We start from the raw sequence: 21142 nt of genomic DNA on the forward strand, positions 1-21142 counted from the left end.
ATCGTGAGTCTGTCTACCAGAGATCCACTGTGATTATGCGTAAGGAGTTTGCAAGTTTAACAATCCACTATGACGACTATGGGCTATAAAGATTTATTTCCAAGACGACGGCATGTGGGTTCGTGCACAATTATTTCTTGGTTTCATTTATTTGTTTCATTTTATCTATAATTTTGTGAGTTGGTTTTTTTTTCATTGGATTTCTAATATTTTCTTATATGTAAGTTTGTTTGTTTTGATCTGTAGATTGTTGGTGTTTGTTTGGACATTTTTTGTAAAAAAAAATGTGGTGTTGAACGTGGTGGTATGACGGTGGAAACACCAATCCACTCCCGGTATCAAGATAGGGACACCCACCGTTGGCGTTAAGCCCCCTTCCTGATCCACACGAGGGCAAGTGCATGGAACAACTCTAGCAAAAAGTGGATGTTTTGCAAAATGATAGTAAAAGCCCATGTGCCAATTTCTCTATTTATTTAGCTTATCTCTCAAACCACAAATAAGAGACAACATACTTTATGTATATAAGATGTTGGCAAGGTAAACCATAAATAATAGTAGTAATAAAGAAAGCGAATAACAATATAAATATTTTTACAATACTTATCTTAATTTTATAAAGATACACATCTATTGGATAAAAGTAATAAATGGTATATATCAAACCTGTAGTTTTTTATCTTTGAGATAACTTCATCTCTTAATACAATGTCATCACAAAATCTCTTACAAATATTAAAGATAAATTAAGGAAAATAATAGTATACAACAACAAATAGCAATAATGATAACAATAACGAAACTAATGAGGATGATCTCAAAACTAAGGATGATGATGACATGAAAAGATGATGCAATGATGATGTGATGAGATCATGATGGTATGAAGATGAAGATATAATGAGATGGATCATGATAGTCATGAAGATGAAGGATGGGATGAGATCATGATGGTATCAAAAATTGATGAGATGATAAATAGGGAGATGATAATTATGTTGATGTAATGAGATGGATTGTGATGGTTATGAAGATGATGTAATGAGATCATAATGAAATGAAATATGATATAATGATAAATAATATGAAAAGATGTTAAGGTGATAAATGATATAAAAGAATAATGTACTAAGCCGAGCAAATCGGTAAGGGTTTACCCAAAAACTTAGCCAATTATGCGATGGAGATCACGACCGCTATCTACTTGCATTCCACAAGTGAATGAGCTTTAATTCTCCCATTTGAAAGTTCAAGGGCGGGTGCCGAGTTGGGCTTTGGGCCCACAAAGCCTTTAATATATATTAAAATATACATATATTAATAAAAATCATAATATCATATATATTAAAAAAACAAAATCCTAACTATAAATACCACTTTTTTCTGTCTCTTTCTTGTCATTTTTGTCATTCCCTACGGCCATCCCCAACCCTCCCCAACCCCCTCCCCTTCTCTTCTCTCCGTCCCCTTTCTCTTTTTCCTCATTCCTTTCAAAATTCCACGCCTGGCCACCATCCTCTCCTCTCTTCTTTTTTTATTTCTTCTACCTTTTTCCCTTCATCTCTTCATCCTCTAAACCAGCTCTCGAGTTCTGTCCATTATTGAGGGTAATCACCACTAAGTTGTAGTCTACGACTAAGACTATAGCTTGGTTGTGGGTCTCTACGACCCAATACATTAGTCTTCGCCGTGAGTATGTAAGTTAGAGACCCACGACTATGATTATGAGTGACGAGTTTACAAGTTTAATGATCCACCATGGCAACCATGGGCCATAAAGACCTGCTCACATACCTATTAAGATTTGTGACCAAAGACCACAGCCATGGCGTGTGGGTCTGTGCTCAATTATTAGTTGGTTTTGTTTATTTGTTTTGTTTTATCTATAATTTTGTGAGTTTGTTTTGGGGTTTTTTTTTTTTTTTTGGATTTGTGATCATTTTTCTAATATGAAAGTTTGTTTGGTTTGATCTATAAGTTTGTTGGTTTTTGTTTGGACTTTTTTTGTAAAAATATGGTGTTGAACAGGGTGGTCTGACGGTGGTGGCACAAATCCACCCCCTAGCATCCAGACAACAATGGAACCAATCCAATATTGCAATCTACCCATTTCCTCTTGGTACCATCGTCTATTTCCTCATGGTCGTAACATAACTCCATACATTTAAACAATTCATTCATTTCAGTCATTTTCTTTTCATTCCTTTCATTCACCAGTCAATTTCATTGCATAACACATCATTTCATAACATAAAGCGTAAAACATCATCATTTCATGGAACATAAAGTCAATAACTACTACATATAACATCCATTTCATATGCATACACAACTATTCTTGGGCTGCATAAAAAGGGACTGCCAAATGAGGTCATTACATACATATACTTTAAAACATTAATACTATTCTTACAATATCATTTCATTTCTAAGAAAACATCTCATTTTCTTTCATTGCATAAAAAGAATATTTTTCTTATAAAAACATCTTTATTTCATTTTCATTTTCATATCATTTAGAAACTCTAGAAGAGTATGAACATAATACTTACCTAAACTCTTTGCTATTTTCATTTCATGCAGTCCATTCATATGCGTGTCAAATAGAAACCTACATTCATACATAGCTTTACATCATTTCTTTTCAAGTGCATATGCAACTTAAAATTAAAATTTTCATAAACTACCCTTTACTTAAATTTTCACTTAAACACACACTCTATTATCCAAATCCTTCCTTTATACATGTATCATTCGATCCACCTAGTGTAACCCAAGACCCTCCAACATACATACATTGATCCAACACTTCAACATCATACATAATCAAGCTAGATTCATAGTCATCTAACCATCATTTTATTGTGTAAAATGAAGAGAAAGGAATAGAAGTTATACCAAGACAAGAGACTAGAATCCGAGTGTTGAAAGGTGGCTGTGTAGATGGTCCAAAGTATTTGGCAACTACGGTTCATGGTGAGTTTTCATTGTGCAATGGCTTGAAACGAGGCTACTGGTGACTGTTTGATGGTAATGAAGTGATAAGAATCATTTGTGCAAAGTGACTAAATGGGCCCAAGGTTTGAAACTTGCTGTTGAAATGATTGACCTTACGTAATTGCTGATAATTTCCACGTTCTTGCTTCCTTTTTGCCATTGTTGTCCATACCTTATTCTTGGTGGAAACATTTTGCCTTGGTTATGGAGGAGTCAAAACAGAGGAAAGGGAGTTGTATTGTATACCTGCTGTTTGAACAGTTTAAGGGAAATAGAAAGGGAGCTTAGCAGGTTAACAATAAGTTGGACCACCTGCTGCTAGGGTTATTGATTCTGCTCCTAGTTGAGATTCAAGACTGCTATGGCTAGTTAGGGTGAAGAGGAGAAGATGATACCTGATTTTAAAAATTAAAACACTAATAATAGAGGGAAAAAATGATGAAGAAAGGATAGCAATTACAACAAAAATTGAGCGACTAGGGGCTGAAAACTGCTGCTGTGAATTTACAGCATAACTTCTAGCTTGTTTCTCATTTGCTACATGGCAGTTGTGGTTTGACACTTTTGTTGAGGCTGGTTAATGCTACCATAAGGAACCTTTAGGGGTGTGGCCAATTAAGGCTTACGGAAGTGAAATATGAAAGGTGGAGGTTTGGGACAGATCATGAAGTAGAAATTGAAAGGAACAGCTTCAAGAAACCAAGGTTGGAAGGGGTTGCTGCCACCTACAAATTGGGCCTACTTAAAGCTTATATGGTAGCTGAATGGTGCCTTTACAAGGTAACTTGGGTGGAGCATCTAACTATTGTTTGATGGAAGGGAAATTGAGTGGTAACGGGCTGGATAAACAGCTACTGCTACTATTTTTCTACTGCTGTTGCAGTTGTTGCTGCACTACTTGGATGTTATTTTTGTCATGGCCACTAAGTTTTGGTTTTTTTCATCACTTAGTAATGCTATAGTGAAAATAGACTAAAGGAAATGAAGGGAAGGTAAGGAAAATAAGTACTTTTAGTTCTAGGCATAAAAGAACCAAAAGAATAGAAGAGTACAACAGGAAATTGGAGAAAGCTGAGAAGTTGCAGCACTGGCTTTTTCTGCTTTGCTGTTATTTAGGTTGCTATTTTCAGTTCCTACCACTATTATGCACTTGTTTATAGTGTTTCTGAGGTACAGGAATTATTACACTTATAGTTGATGCTAAAAAGAAAGAAGTATAAGTTCAAGAAAAACTCAAGAGACTAGGGGCTGCAAATTGCTGCTGTAACAGCTTCAAAATTGTTGGGTTTTTTCAGATGTGCTCTGATGCAGCTACTATTTGACACTTCTAAAGATTGATTCTTATACAAGGGGTCTTGAATGATGTGGCAAATTATGGCTTGAGAGGAGAATTTGGAAAGGTAAAAGGGCTGGAACAAATCATTACATCTGTTGAGGTTTTCCTTTTGTCATGCAGCTGCGACTGTTGCTTTTTGCATCACTCTTAGCTGATGTTCGATGTCTCTATGAGAAGTTATTTCAAGGGTTTAACAAAAATTCATGGAGAATTAATCAAGCTCAAGACGAAACTGAAGAGAGGAGAGGAATGGGACTGATTTGCAGCAATTAAATCAAACCAGAAACATAGTAAGATAGATGACAGTTTTTTTTTTGTTCACCTCAAACTTGAACTAGTTTGAGTTGTTTCTCTAACCTTCGAGCTTCCTCCTTTTTATATACACTTCACTATTTTTTCATGGTTTCAATGAAGGTTTTTCTACCTCTTGACGTGACCTAAAACAAAGGAATGGTGGAGAGGATGAGAGCTGAACAATAGAAAGAAAATAGAGGAGCTGTATGTTGCATTTCCCCTCAGTTCCAGCTACTTAGTGCTGGCTTTGGTCCGAAATTTTAAGGTCATTTGGTACTCCTACATATTGAGGTTGAGTTTAAGAGATGAGATAAAGGCAAAATAAGGGGCTAGGACTTAAGAGGAATCAGAGCTAAAGTTGCTGAATTTTCTGCACTAGTTTGTACAGCCAATAAGTTAGTTGTATACCTGTTTCAAAACCCCCCCTCCTTCAACTATAATCCCAACTACACAAGCAATGAACTAGCGTTGAAGAGAAATTGCAAATAAGCATGATTTATGTGTAGACATAGCATAAAAACAGCAAGAGATAGTTCTTGATAAATCAGAAAATTCTACGAGAAAACTTACTAGTTTGAATGAAATCCTTGGTTGTTTACTTAGTTATTAGCTTGAGTAGAGGGTAAAAAAATACATACTGATCTCTACTAGTTCTAGTTTAACACATAAAAAAAAGGCCTAAACATAACTGAAAAGTGGTTCAAATAGAGGAAGAAGTATAGTTAAAACTATAGCAGAACTTTTTTGTAGAAACTGTACAGCTTGGAACAAAACAAGGCAGAAAATCATCTCAACTGATTGAGAGACATCTACAATATACAGGTGACCCTGCAAATCACAAGATAAATCTAGGTGTTCACCAAGTGCACATGGAATCAATTCAATATTAGGAAAGAAAAGGATGAACATATGTGTATGCACATACACACCTCAAAATAAAGTATGTTATACTCGCTGAGGTCTCCATGCACCAGTTTGCACTTCTGATATAGTGTCCGCATTGCAATAATCATCTGAAAAAGAATGAAGAAAATACTTTATCATTAAACACATTTGCAAAATAATACATGGTCTTTTTCAATTGCCAAAAGAAAGTTATCATAGAAGCATTTGCTCCACCATCTCATATGACAGAAACCACTAAACTAATTTAAACCCCACCCCCCGGGGGAGCCACGTGGGAACCAACTAGAAATCAGGTTCCTCTTTATACAACACAGAATTCCTGAAGAATGGCTAAAACAATATGGACACACCTCCCCCATAACCTTCACGTAACCTGTCAAGAGATAAAACAGCATCCTTAAGATGAGGTGCAGCCCAACCTGCTTTTCCTGTGCAAGCATAAAGACCAAAATTCAACCAGAGATGTAACTGTACGTTTGAAGCCAAAACCCAATTCCATACACAAGAGACCGAATTAGAAGGAAAAGAAATATCTACAATAAACATTTGGTTTAAATGACTATGAATGTATTCAGTCTGTATCGAGGATAACTACCAGAACTACAGACTAATAGCACATCAACCATCAACAGGATATTTTTTTTTAGGAGACCAACTGTTTTTTTCTAAGTGATTATCAACAGAAATCGTTAATGGTAAAATTTCCCCCCTATCACCTTCCCTTACATATAACCCGCAGAGGCCTTGTAGAACCCCGATCGTAGTGGGACTGCCTTGCCGTGAGAAATCTTTTGAGGTGCTTCTCATTGCAGAATAGCTGGGGACCTGTGAGGCAAAGAAACATTAAAAATCATGTAAACCGAACGGAATGATGTGAGGAATACTCAAGCTAGTAAGTTTTCAAGCTAATAAGAGGAAGAACCAGAAAAGAAAAACCTAGCTAGCAAAAGAACAAGAAGCACATGCTCATCAATCCAAAAGGGAGAAGAGAAAGAGGGGCAAGCATATCCCAAATCTTTAACTCCAAGTAGACAAAACGGACGGGATAAAAACGCGTACATACCATGAATTTTTAATTCCAGCGGACAAATGATTTCGCGCTCGAGCACGTCTGATTCTCACAACCTGAGCTTAGATTAGAACTCGCCGCTAGCATTGAAGACAACTAATCAATAGGCAATTTCTTGCAACAGAGGTACACCGATAGAGCAAAATCGAGGGCAAAGACCAAACCAACACAGATGAGTATTAACGAGGGATTTCACCGAAAGTCTCTCTCTATTCAAATTTGACAATGGAAAGAAAGAAACTAACGGCTCTTGGATGTATAAAAGCCCTCGTGGGTTTGTTTTTCTTTTTTTAACCGTTGCTGGAATGGTTTGCATTTTATTTTTAAAACTATTCAAATTGGACAGTGTAATTATGGAAAGAGTGGCTAAATTTCACTCTTTTCTTTTCTCTGTCTTACCCACATTTAAGAGTAATGGCAGGCCTGAAAACCGACCATACCGGTTCGGTTTTGACACCGAACTAAAACCAACGGCCAACCAGAAATCATGCATTTTGCCTATCAAAACTGAGAACGAGCACAATATTTCAGGTGCATATACTTCCCACCTAACATATTCCTCGTCAAAAAATGTTTTAAATAAGAAATTGCAGTATCATTTGAGCTAGCATTATCAACAGTCATAGTAAATATCTTATCAATGCCCCAATTAAGAAGGCACGATTCAATATATCTCCCAATTGTATCCCCTCGATGATTAGGGATTAAACAAAAATTAATAATTTTTTTCTTCAACTTCCAATCATTATCAATGAAATGGGCAGTTAGGCACATATAATTCAGATTTTGTATCGATGACCATGTATCAATAGTTAATTAAACTCTCATCTCCCCGTCTTAAAACAACTTTTTAAGCTTTGTCTTTTCAGATGTAAACAATTTCATACAGTCTCTTGCAATTGTAACACGGCATGGCACTTTAAATTTTGATTCAAGCAACCAAACCAACTTCCTAAATCATTGTCCTTCAACAATTATAAATGGCAATTCATCAATAATTATCATTTCCGCAATGACCAACCTCACTGCATCTTCACTATATTTGTGGGTTACAAGATTTCTTACTATGCTACTATCACTCTCTCCAATCCCCTTTTCGGGTCTTGCCTTACCTGCCAATGTTTATTGATATCTATCTAGAGGCCAGCATTTAGAAGAATTTTTTGGACATGCATATATGTGATTTTGCATAGTTGAAGTCTCATTCCTCTTTAAGTGGCAAGCGTAAGTCTTGCCACAATAGTTATACTTAGCCTTCGGATCATCTAAGGGACAACCCTCAACTTTTGTAAAATGATTCCAAACAACTGACGGTTAGATCAATTGGAGTTGATGAGGAATCCATCTAACATGTGAAACATTAAATTCAAAATTAATTAACAAACATAGTTGATATTGTCCATAAATGTAAACCAAATATTCCATAATACAGCATCTAAACATCACCAACTCACCCTCAAATATAACACAGAGTAATTCACAAAATATAGACCGTATAATAATTCACAAAATATAGACCAGAGTTGCAACTTGCAGATTAAATTCAATGGCTGAATCATCTTAATTATCTTCAAAAGTGAAAAAAGCTCAAGTACCAGAGGCTTAAGTACCATCCTCAACACCAATGAAACACACCAAACTCCCATAACTAATGCATCAACACACCATCCTCAACCGTCAACACCAAACACACCAAACTACTAAGTAAATTTTGGAGAGTCCGAGACCATCCTCAACCAAACACCATCTTCTTTTCTTTTCTTTTTTAATAAAAATCGAAATATTCAACTATATGATTTATGCCACTTAAATAATTTTGAATTTAATTTTTCACATGTTAAATTTTAGAGAGTCCGAGACCTACAACCTCACGGCATTTATTTTTTTAATAAAAATCGAAACATTCATTCAACTACATGATTTATGCCACTTAAATAATTTTGAAAGATAAAATACAATCTTTCCTTACAAATTACAATATAGATTCAGAGAACATGAAAATGAAATGATGAAATCTCAAATAAATATAAACCTACCTTTCTAAATGCCCTGGAAGGGGCCGGCGTCGAGCATAGGCTAGGAAATCGAAACATACAGCTGAGCGGCAGAGGGCCAAAGGCAGAGGAGAAGTTCGACGGCCGTGTAGGAAAATTTCAAAAAATCATAAATGAAGGAGTTCGGCTTCGAAGGGGGAAAAGCTTGGGTAAGGTTTTTACCCTAATACGAAACAGCGCCTTTTGGCTTAAGCCAAATGGTGCCGTTTATATTTTTTTTTTTAAGTTAAACTTCACAAAACAACACTGTTTTATTTATTTAAGTGAAACGGTATCGTTTTCTATATATAAAAAGGAAATACATATATATATATATATGGGGGATTCGGTCAGTCAGTTCAGTGGCTTATTTAGATTTGAACCGCAAATTGAATCGACCGATGTTGATTCATTAAAATTTCTCTTGACCGCTGACCGGTTCTTGGTTGATTTCGGCCGATTCGGGCTTCCTGAGGTCGGTTTAGGTTGGTGTCTCGATTTTATGTCATCCCTAAGTAATATTACATACAGCGTGGAGTGTGCAAACGTAGTGTAATCTCTTTGAAAAAAAGTGATATTCATGATTAAAAAGTTAGTTTTTTTCGTGTGAATCCCATAATAATTCACATTTTTCAAAGAGACTGTACGGCACTTGCAAAACCATGACTGCAAATATCATTTCTCCATATTTAATTTGGAAAAACAAAAATAAAAAACTTTTGGTTTAATTTTTTTATTTTATGTTTAGCACAAATTAAGAAACATAAAATTGTGGGTTTATTATAAAATTAATAAGACGAAATTACACTTTGGATAGGTTTAGAAGTAAAATGAGATTCAAAATTCTTACCTCATCTCATAATTACAACTTTTTTAAATTTTCACACAAAAAATAATAAACAATTCAATCTTTTCAAATCTCAATTTAACTTTTTCAAATTCTAAAACAATAATAATATTTTATTCAATTTTCATCTCAAATTAAAAATTTTCATTGCACCATCCAAACCTACCCTTTGTATCTCAAAACTATATTGAGTGCCCAAATTTAAGATTCAATTGTTAAGCCTAAAGAATAATAAGTTAGAAGAGATTATTTAAGGAGGAAGAGAAATGATATTTATAATCAAAGAGTGTGCAAGTGTCGCATGGGATCTACATAAAAAAATTAATTTTATAACAATGAACACATCTTTTTCAAAATGAGTGCGCACAACTCATTGTTATATCTAACATAAACTAATAGAGATTTTAATTGATATTTCATCTTGCATATATTGAAAAAAGTAATATAATATACAATTTTAGAGTATTCAATCATCGCACACTCCATTTGAAACACCACGAGACTCATTTAAAAAAAAAAAAAGAGTTTTTTCATAAATTTTAAACTTACTCACTTTTTTCAAAATAAATACGTAGAACTTGAAAACTCAAACTGATACAAATTATTTCCCAATGGAAAAAATTAGAAATAATCAAATTTTTTAATAATATTATATCTTCAATGTATTGCATAATCTTTCCTAAATAATAAATGATGTGAAGACCTTGACCTTGACACCTAAAGTTGCAATCTTCTTTGCCAATTGCCACCAAATTTGGAAGTGCTTTTATCATTGAATCCTTGTGGTTTTTGCTACGTAATGAAATAGATTTTTGTGTCTCAATCCATGCACCCAAAAATAAGTTATTGTATGGTTTATATTTTTGTCACATAAACTATTGGATTAAATTCTCTTATCCCTTCATAAAACGATTGCTAGTTCTTATTACTAAAGACGACATGTGTGAAACTTTGACCCTCTTCACCAAGTTTCACTTTCTATTTTCTAATACTCATTCGCAAACGTCCAACATTCTAGTTGTCCTGATAGTAAAGAAGATGACAACAACAAAGATAAAGACACAGTGGATATGTCGTTTAGGAAAAGACAGGAGTAAGGTATGATAGCCTAGAAAAGTGGTAGTTATGAACAAAATTGCTTTCTCTCTATCAAAGTCAAAAAGTTTATAGTCTTGCATTCTCTTCCTTCGATTTTCTTTGCCAACATTTGCTCATCCTTCCATGATGTACTTGATTTTTCTTTGTCTTTATTTCTTTAATGTCTTCGCTTGACGTCCGGAGCATCACGCGTGTAATTTCAGTACCCAGTGGAATTTCAAACTAGACAGAAGCCTCCATCTCCAAGGACATAACATGAAGTTTAAGACTTTCCTCTGCTTCCGATGCCTCTTTATCTCTCTATATAACTCCTTCGCAGCCCCAGCCTTGCTATTTCAGGCATGGCATGCAACCCACTTTCTTTCTATTTCTATATCTTCTATCCATCTACATTCATACATCATAATAATTGTTTATAATCATATAGTATGATAGGGGTTCAATTGGAAATCGAGTAATAAAGGAGGATGGTACAATTCACTGAAGAACTCTAAACCTAATTTGACTAATGATGAAATCACTCATGTCTAGCTTCCTCCTCCCTCTCATTCTGCTGATCGGTATCTCCAATTTCTTGTTCTTGCCAAGTTCATTTCATGGTCAGAGTTTGGCCTCATTTTTGGCCTAGGTTTATTTAATCACATATTGTTATAAATGATGGCATGTTTAGTTGTCTCAATCTATTTTCTAGCTAGAAAATTGAGTATGTGGTCTGAATTTGGGTTGTTGGTTGGGTTAACTGCTTTTGGGTTGGCCTACTTGAAGGTTTTCCAATTTGCTTTTTGACTTATATCTAATTCTCATGGAAGTATGATTGTTCAAGTAACATGCAAACAAGAACAATGTGCCTACAAACAAGATGTTGAGTACAGACAGCCAAAAATTAAATGTTTATTTTTATCATCTATATGATCCTATGCTTGGTTTTTTGACAATAGAGTAGCTAAGAGATGCTCAACCTAAACTCGTTATATTCTAGGATACTTTCCAGGAAGGCTATATGATCTTGATGCCTCAAAATATGGATCTAAGGATGAACTGAAACTACTGATTGCGGCTTTACATAAGAAGGGAATTAAAGTCATTACTGACAAAGTGATAAATCATAGAATTGCTGATAAGCAAGATGGTAGAGGAACTTGGTGCATCTTTAAAGGTGGGACTCCGGATGCATGTCTTGACTAGAGTCCATCCTTCATTTGCAAGGATGACACAACCTATTCGGATGGTAATGGGACAGTGGAGAAAGCTATGACCCTGCACCTGACGTTGATCATCTTAATCCATAGGTACAGAAAGAGTTGTCAGAATGGATGAATTGGCTCAAGACTGAGATTGGATATGAGGGGTGGTAATTTGATTTTGTGAAGAGCTATGCCCCTAGTATTATAAAAAACTTATATGGAACAGACCAAACTAGGTTTTGCAGTAGGGAAAACTGGAATGATCTTGCTTATGGAGAGGAGAGGAGAGGAAACCTAACCCCAACCAGGATGCACATCGTGGTGCTCTGGATGAATGGGTTGGGTCTGTGGGTGGGGATGTCACTACATTTGATTTCACAACCAAAGGGATTCTGCAAGCAGCTATGGAAGGGGTGTAAAGGTGTTATGGAGGTTAAAGGACTCCAACATAAAGCCACCACGATTAATTGGAATAAAGCCAGAAAGTGTTGTGACATGACAACCATGACACAGGGTCTACTCAAAATATTTGGCCATTCCCCTCTAATAAAGTGCTGCAGGGTAATGTTTACATTCTAACTCATCCTGGCATCCCAACCATTGTAATTTCCATCTTATTTATTTGTATAATCTTTTGTTCTGAAGATGGCTAATAATTAATAATGGTATCATACCAACTTTGTTGACCAAAAGTGCTTGTTTTATGCTTTGTAATTATTTGATCATTTCTTTTATTGGGGCTTAAAGGAGGAACTAAGCAAATTGATTGCAATTAGGTTGAGGAATGGGATCAATAACAGAAGCATTGTGAGCATACTAGCATCTAATCGTGATTTATATGTAGCTGGGATTGATGACAAGATCATCATGAAGATTGGGCCAAAGATGGATTTTGGAAACCTTATTCCCTCAAACTTCTAGGTTTCTTCTACCTCTGGCAATGATTACTGTGTGTGGGAGAAAAAGTGAAAAATAGAAATGATTTTATGTTTAATCAATGTCATAAATACTCTATTAGTAATTCTTTAATGTAGAATAAAGTTTGACTGCCCTTGAGCTGCTCAATCTAAGCCCCTAAGGGGTGACCAACAATGGCCACCCTTGTAGAATTGTTGCAAATTCAATGAATATTGTTAGATAAAGAGACTATGAGAGACAAGGAGAGGAAACATGTGTCTAATTATTGGTGTACCTGTAACAGCCGAATCACAAGCCGCATCTCAAGTAACGGAAACAACGAAAGCTATGGAAATGGAAGCTACAGAAATAGAGGATACGGAAATGGAAAGCTACGGAAAAGGAAGCTATGGAAAAATAGGCTACTGAAATGGAAACTACTATCAGTTACCACAAATCAAGCATAAGAGAATCGCACGAATTCTGGGATTTGAGTTTTGTATTTTGAATGTATATAACATATCTTCATTTGTTTGTAATATATATATAGAAACACTTGTACGTAAATTTATAATCAATGAAAAAGAAACAGAGGTGCTTTTCATCCATTCTTCTCTAAACGTTTTACATGGTATCGAGCCATTAGACCAACGTCATCTTTTAGAAAAAAAAATTTTCCCCCTCTCTTCTTCATGCCTGCAGTTCAGCCCACCCAACTCCCTCTCTTTAATCCTACTTCCTCCCTCAACATTACTAAACTTAGCCGTACTAATTATCCCACCTAAAAGGCCACCATGCTTCCCTATCTGAAAGGCCAAAAAGTTTTTGGCTACCTCGATGGTTCTCTCAAGCCACCGTCCAAAGAACATGTTGCCAACGATGGCACCACGACTCCAAATCCTCTTTTTGATGTTTGGGAAACTCAAGATAATTTAATTCTTAGTTGTCTCAACTCCTCTCTCACTGATAAAGTTCTTGCGCAGGTTGCTCACTGCACCACTTCTTGTGAAGTGTGGCTTGCTCTCACATCCTCTTTTGTCTCTCAGTCCAGGGCTCAAATCATTCAAATCCGCACTCAACTCTCAACAGCTCACAAAAACAACAGATAGCAAGTGAATATTTCATGCATATTAAATGTCTCATGGACAACCTCACCATTGCTGGTCAACTCTTGAACCCTAATGACACCCTCACCTATTTACTTGCTGGTTTGGGACCAGAATATGATTCCCTTGTCACTACCATCTCTGCTCGCGGTGAGTCACTGACAATGGAGGAGGTCTACTCTATGCTTCTTACTTGTGAAGCTCGCATAACACACCATTCCCAAATTCCTCCAACCATGAATGTGTCCGCCAATGTAGCTGCACGTCAGCAAAATTTTTCTCGTGGTCGTGGTAGCTCCAGTAGAGGCCGTGGCTTTGGAGGCTCAAATCGTGGCACTGGTAGAGGTAATTTCTCACCCCGTAACTCTGACTTGTGGTGCCAACTATGTGAAAAATCTGGCCACACTGCCTCTCGATGTTATAAGCGCTATGATCCCCACTTTCTACCACCACCACCACATCGAACTACACAAGCCAACCTCTCCACCACCCAAACTCAGCAACCGCCTGAACAAGAGTGGCATGTTGACTTTGGAGCAACGCATCATCTGACCAACAATTTCAATAATCTTAATGTACGTGGCGAAGAATATGTTGGCACTGATCAAATCCAAGTTGGTGATGGTTCAAGTTTGTCTATAACCCACACTAGTACCACGTCTTTATCACACCTTCAAAATCATTTGTTCTTGATAAAATTCTTGTTGTTCCCCAAATCACAAAAAATCTAATCTATGTTCAAAAATTTACTCGAGATAATAATGTTTATTATGAGTTTCACAACAATTTTTTTCTCATCAAGGACTACTCGGGGAATGTCCTTCATAAGGGCCATAGCAAAGATGGGTTGTACTGTCTTTCTCATCCACTTCAACGAGTTGCCTCATCTGCCTTCATCGGTGTTCGTATTTCCATCTCTAATTGGCATCGTCGACTAGGCCATGCTAACTTTCGAACTGTCAATAATGTCTTAAATTCTAATAAAATTTCTATTGATGTCAATAAAAGGCATTCTGTTTGCCGTGATTGTGAGATGGCCAAAAGCCACAATTTGCCTTTTGTAAAGTCTATTAATCATGCACCTCGACCTTTAGAACTAATTTTTTCAGATGTGTGGGGACCTAGTGCTATTACATCGAGCTATAATTCTCGTTATTATGTTTGTTTCTTGGACGATTGTACAAAATCTATTTGACTTTTTCCCCTCAAAAATAAATTTGAAGTTGAAAATATTTTCCTCCAATTTCAAACATATGTTGAACGGCACTTTGATGCAAAAATTAAAGCGGTTCAAACCGATTGGGGAGGTGAATTTCGTCAACTCAACACTTATTTCAAAAATTGTGGAATTGAACATCGTATTGCTTGTCCCTATACTCATGAACAAATGGGTTCGGTTGAAAGGCGACATCGACAAATTGTTGAAATGGGACTTGCCTTATTAGCTCATTCAAACCTTCCTCAATATTATTGGGAAGATGCTTTTCTAACAGCTACATATATTATCAATCGTTTACCTACTAAAATCTTGAATAATCATTCTCCATTTGAAAAAGCATATCACAAAAAGCCAAACTACGATTTTATGCGTGTCTTTGGTTGTGCTTGTTGGCCCAACCTATGACCCTACAATCGTCACAAAATTGACTTTCGATCCAAAACTTGCATTTTTGTTGGCTATAGTCTCTCACATCAGGGGTATAAATGCCTGGACTTATCTACAGGAAAAATCTATGTCTCTCGACACGTGGTATTTGATGAATCCCTCTTTCCATATCAAAAATCAGATCCTATCCCTCTCGGTCACACTCAGTCCGAAACAACATCTCTTCCTCTTACTTTAAACTCCACATGTCCACACACACTAACTTTACATGCAAGTGGTGACGTCCCCCCACTTCCTTCTATGCCAATTGTCTTTGATCAAGTGCCCCACAATTCTCCACTGACAATGCAAATGCCACATGCCTCTCCACCAATATTGAATCATTCAGATGATGCCAACGCCCCAAACTCACATGCTACATCTCATTCGGTGCCTACTTTTCTTCCACAAAACAGTACCTTGCCAAACCAAGTGGCTACCTCTACGTCCACACACTTCATGGTGACACGATCACCCCAAACTCACATGCTACATCTCATTCGGTGCCTACTTTTCTTCCACAAAACAGTACCTTGCCAAACCAAGTGGTTACCTCTACGTCCACACACCGCATGGTGACACGGTCACAAACAAATAGCCTCACACCAAAGATTTCGTACGTGGGATACATCAGATATCCACTGCCCAAAGCACTTATTGCCGAGGTAAATCCTTCCTATATTGAGCCTAGTTGTTTCACCGAAGCAAATAAACACTCACATTGGAGGAATGCAATGCTTTCTGAATTCAATGCTTTAATTCAAAATGGCACTTGGGATCTCGTCCCATCTCAAAAAGACTACAATCTTGTTGGAAATAAATGGGTGTATCGTGTCAAAAAAAAGGCGGACGGTAATATTGAACGATTCAAAGCTCGTCTTGTTGCTAAAGGCTTCCATCAACAAGAAGGTGTTGATTTCACTGAGACTTTCAGCCCAGTTGTTAAACCAACCACTATTCGCCTAGTCATCTCTCTTGCAGTCTCTAACAATTGGCCATTACGTCAATTGGATATTCAAAATGTATTTCTTCATGGATTTCTTCAAGAGGATGTTTATATGCACCAACCGCAAGGATTTATTCATCCGGATTATCCTCATCATGTTTGCAAATTAAAAATGAGTCTCTATAGCCTTCGACAAGCCCCAGGAGCATGATTCTCTCGCCTCACAGATCAACTGCAAACTCTTGGTTTTGCAGCCTCAACGGCTGACACAACTCTCTACACTTTTCGGCAAGGAAAAATTCAATTAATTATCCTCATCTATGTGGATGATATAATTGTTACAGGTTCGGATGCTAAGGATATTGATGCATTAATTGGCACTTTATCAACTATTTTTCCAGTTAAAGATCTTGGGCACCTATCTTTCTTCCTTGGTGTTGAAACGTTGTGTAATGGTGATGATTTATTCTTAACTCAACGCAAATATATTGGTGACTTATTACGGAAATTGAATCTGGATCAACTGAAACCATGTACAACTCCAATGGCAACCACCTACCATCTCTCTAAATTTAAAGGTGCCGATTTTTGTGATCCTCAACTCTATCGGAGTACTGTTGGCGCATTGCATTACCTTGGTTTTACACGTCCAGATATAGCCTACAGTGTTCATCGTGTAAGCAAGTTCATGCATTAGCCCAACGAACCTCATTGGCAGGCGGTGAAGCGAATTCTTCGCTACCTTAAGCATACCATTTCATTCGGCCTTCACTTCTCTAGACAAAATGATCAAGCTCTTCATAGGTTCAGTGATGCTGATTGGGCAGGGGATAGAGACAACCATAGAAGTGTGGGTGCTTACTGTATTTTTCATGGCAAAAATTTTGTCTTATGGAGCTGTAAACAACAGCAACCATGGCAAGAAGCAGCACTAAGTCCGAATACAAGTCCCTGTCCAACGCTGCCGCTGAGCTTCAATGGAGTCAATCGATTCTACATGATCTACATATTTCTCTTCCTAAATGTCCAACATTATGGTGTGATAATATTGGTGCTACATATCTCTCATCCAATCTGGTGTTTCACTCCCACACCAAGCATATTGAAATCGATTTTCATTATGTGCATGATCAAGTCCTACGGAAGAAGCTTTAAGTTTCATTTCTATCCTCCAAAGACCAGTTAGCAGACTTGCTCACCAAAGCATTGAATGCTCTTCGATTCACTCTCTTACGAGCCAATCTTCAATTGCAGGATCTGCCATTTCGATTGCAGGGGGATATTGGTGCACCTATAACAGCCGAATCACAAGCCACATCTCAAGTAACGGAAACAACGAAAGCTACGAAAATGGAAGCTGCAGAAATAGAGGATACAGAAATGCAAAGCTACAAAAAAGGAAGCTATGGAAACATAGGCTACTGAAATGGAAACTGCTATCAGTTACCACAAATCAAGCATAAGAGAATCGCATGAATTCTGGGATTTGAATTTTTTATTTTGAATGTATATAACATATCTTCATTTGTTTGTAATATATATATAGAAACACTTGTACATAAATTTATAATCAATGAAAAAGAAACAGAGGTGCTTTTCATCCATTCTTCTCTAAACGTTTTACACTAATTGATGATAGAGAGCGAAAGTAGCGATTGCGATTTGCTTTGAGCATTTGAGAAGGTAGAAAAGGCATATATATATATATATATATATATGCCTAGGACTTAGCTAATCACTCTGCAGGGCGAAGTTGGAAGAGAAGATGAAGAGATGGAAGAGGCATGTTAGTAGGTCTCTGATCACTTATGTGGGGTCGACATTAGTGAGGAGAATATGTGAGGAGCATGATCATAGGTGCGCATGGGGTATTCCTGCAATCCTGATATGTGAGGAGTATGCTCGTGTTCAAAGAGTAAAACATGTTGCCCAGATTAAGCTCCATTCTACATGATTTTTGGGTTTTCCTTGAGTGCATGCATCTAGCATGCTGAGCATAATGGGGGAGATAGATAGAGAGAAAATAATTAAAACAATTTTTTTTTTTTAAAACGAAAAAGGCTAAACTCCCATTTTATTAATAACCTTCACTTTTCGCGTAGAAATACCTCTTACAAGTAAAGTCTGAGGGATACAAGAAATCCCAACAAAACCAAGGCCTTGAAAAAACTATATCTATACCTTGTATTAATTGCAGTTGAAATCTACAAAAAGTAAAAGAACAAATGCTAACATGCTATCAGATAAAAGTGACCGAATCGAGACATTCTCGTAACATCCATCCTATATTCCCCTAATGCCAAAGATGGCAACTGATTAGCCAAAGAATAGGCTGAGATGGCTGCAGCTCCTACCTTTGCAAGATGATCAGCCACAAAATTACCCTCTCGACAAGAATGTTGTTTAGAATAATCTAACACTTAGCCAGGATCAACGAGTCCCATCTCTCTCTCTTTCTTTCTTTGTGAAGTGAACCATGGTTACTCTTTTAGCATGCATCCCTACAGCAACTGCTTCATGATCATCATTTCGGTGGCTTCTCGGCCTACTGCAATGGCGCCCACCTTCCTTTTCCTAGGAGAATGGTGGTTATAGCTTCTCCTACATGCTTCCTAGTAGCCACGTGCGAGTGATAAGTCAAGGCGGCTAGCAGGCGCACGTCACCCCTAGCCACTTCTGTCAATGTCTCATAACTCTTGGACCGGGCCGAACAGACCTCTTATTTGTGGGATGAACTCATCAAATGTTGTTATCTTCACTTCATCAGACCAATGGGCCTCCTTTGGCCCGCGGGGCCTTGGACTCTTGGCCTGAACCTTTTTACCCTCTCCACAACTAACTAGTAGAAGCAAAAAAATAAATCAATAAATAAAGACTTCTCCAGGCCAAATCTCCATTGATAACTAGCACCACTAATGTCCATGATTGGTTAGAGTCCCCTCCAATCACTCTCACGGGTGTCTTGAAAACCCATGATTTCATACCCAAAACTTGGGCTTTCACTAAGCCATTCTAATAAAAGGTTACAAAACAAACCTTCAATATAATATGTTGTTGCGTGCCAACATCCAAAGTACGTTAAAAGCACAAGCATAATATGTGCTTATTATGTAGATATTAAGAGGAAAAGGAGATCCAAAGGGGAAGCATCAAAGGTAGATTCAAGTATTGCAAGATGCAGATTGAAGCATATATAAGACTTAAATGTGCCTGGTGTGGTGAAAATGTTTGTTTGGAAAGCAGACAACAATATTTTACCTAAGCAATCTCTACAGCAAGAAGATAGGTGACTTCCTGTGTGTCCATTCTGTGAAAGTTGTGAAGAGTCTGTGATACATGCCCTATGGAGTTGCCATCTGCCAATGATGTATGGGCAGAAACTTCAAGCCCAATGCGGAAATGTGCTACAGTAAAGGAAGACTTTTTTGAGCTGTGGGGCAAACTGATGAGCAAGTTTTGCACTTCGAAAAATAGGTGGTAGTTATTTGCCGTAAATTGTAATTTTTCCAAAACTCGCATTTTTTTTTTTTATCTCGTTAGATTAAACTTCATTTTTGGATGAATCAGTTTGATTACCAACTGTAGGAAGGTAATGGCAACTGTGGTAATTTTCCAGCCGATCCACTAAACTAGGAAAAAAGTGAGCATTGACATGGAGGTATTCGTTTAAAATATTTAAACCTTCCTTTACCCGACCAAATCCAAGCCCCCACCAATTTGTCTTTGAAAGGAAACCCCATGCACTAATCACTTATGTTGGTTTTGCTGTCAATTCTCGACGTTGAAACCCCAAAGACTGAATTGAATATTTCAATATTACACCAGGCTTAATTTGATGCCTCGTTTTCAAATCCTGGCAAGCATCCACGTGTTTTCAAACACCCAAATAATAAAAGAATATAGATATGAAAGATTACACACATTAACTCTAGATCTTAGGTATCATTTGGATTGAGAAACAATCTTAACTCATCTTAATCTATCTTATTGTTATAATTTCTTAAATTTTCACATAAAATATATAAAGAATTTAACTTTTTTAAATCTTAATTATTCAATTTTTTCAAGTTATAAAACAATAATAATATTAAAAAATAATATCTTAACAATATTTTATTCAACTTTCAACTTTCATTTAAAACCATATCATCTTAATGGGTAATGGAATAGTAAAAATAGACTAAATATAGATGGTATGTTCGACCTGCATGCATTGATTCATTAATAGTTACGGGCGGAATTCTTGACTGGATGAGAACATCCTCATTTTGAAAGGATTCTTATAATGATCTATTCACTTTCAATGGTATTTTATAGACGTACGAAATATTCAGACTTGTAATAATAGTTTTGTAATGAAAATAATTTTTTATACTTTTGAAAATCTAAAAGTTTAAAAAAATGCTCTTAATAATAATAATAATAATAACTTTAAGCTCCGACGTACCATAATGAATCATATCATTTTGCAATATTTTTGTAAGCCTAATATTTTGGTGGGATGAATCGATATCTTATAAAGTCTAAACAGATAGGACTCTAATTGGCTAGCTATATGGTTGACACAGGGTAGGTTACACTTCCGCAAGGTATTAGCTAGGTATTAATTCCAACAAAATATAATTATGAAAAAGATAAGACGTTAATCTATGTATATATGTACCTCATACAGTAGTTGGTATAGTGTCTGCATCATCGTGCCCTTGAACTCCGAGCAGCAAGTGACCATTCGTGTTTGGATGTATTGGGATCGGGTTTTAACTTTAAAAGCAATAAAACATCGT

General features: G+C 36.6%; 1 protein-coding gene and 1 pseudogene across 4 annotated transcripts; one reads left to right on the forward strand and one right to left on the reverse strand.

Moving 5' to 3' along the window:
* Positions 1-2354: 2354 nt before the first annotated feature.
* LOC122311521 lies at positions 2355-6973 on the reverse strand. Of its 4 annotated transcripts, none has more exons than XM_043126102.1 (5): positions 6597-6973; positions 6250-6358; positions 5884-5961; positions 5557-5640; positions 2355-2611 (listed from the first exon to the last, which is right to left on the reverse strand). In XM_043126102.1, exons 1-4 carry the CDS (start codon positions 6597-6599, stop codon positions 5573-5575), a joined length of 258 nt encoding a protein of 85 aa, XP_042982036.1. In that variant the 5' UTR covers positions 6600-6973; the 3' UTR covers positions 2355-2611; positions 5557-5572. The 4 variants fall into 4 exon arrangements, with proteins under 4 accessions (XP_042982036.1, XP_042982034.1, XP_042982035.1 ...); XM_043126100.1 differs by having other exon boundaries at positions 6260-6358; positions 6597-6971; XM_043126101.1 differs by lacking the exon at positions 2355-2611 and adding an exon at positions 5198-5455 and having other exon boundaries at positions 6597-6969.
* Positions 6974-10835: 3862 nt separating this feature from the next.
* LOC122310281 lies at positions 10836-12733 on the forward strand (annotated as a pseudogene).
* Positions 12734-21142: the final 8409 nt, after the last annotated feature.

The sequence above is a fragment of the Carya illinoinensis genome, chromosome 5, assembly GCF_018687715.1.
Source record: "Carya illinoinensis cultivar Pawnee chromosome 5, C.illinoinensisPawnee_v1, whole genome shotgun sequence".
NCBI classification, from domain to species: Eukaryota; Viridiplantae; Streptophyta; class Magnoliopsida; order Fagales; family Juglandaceae; genus Carya; species Carya illinoinensis.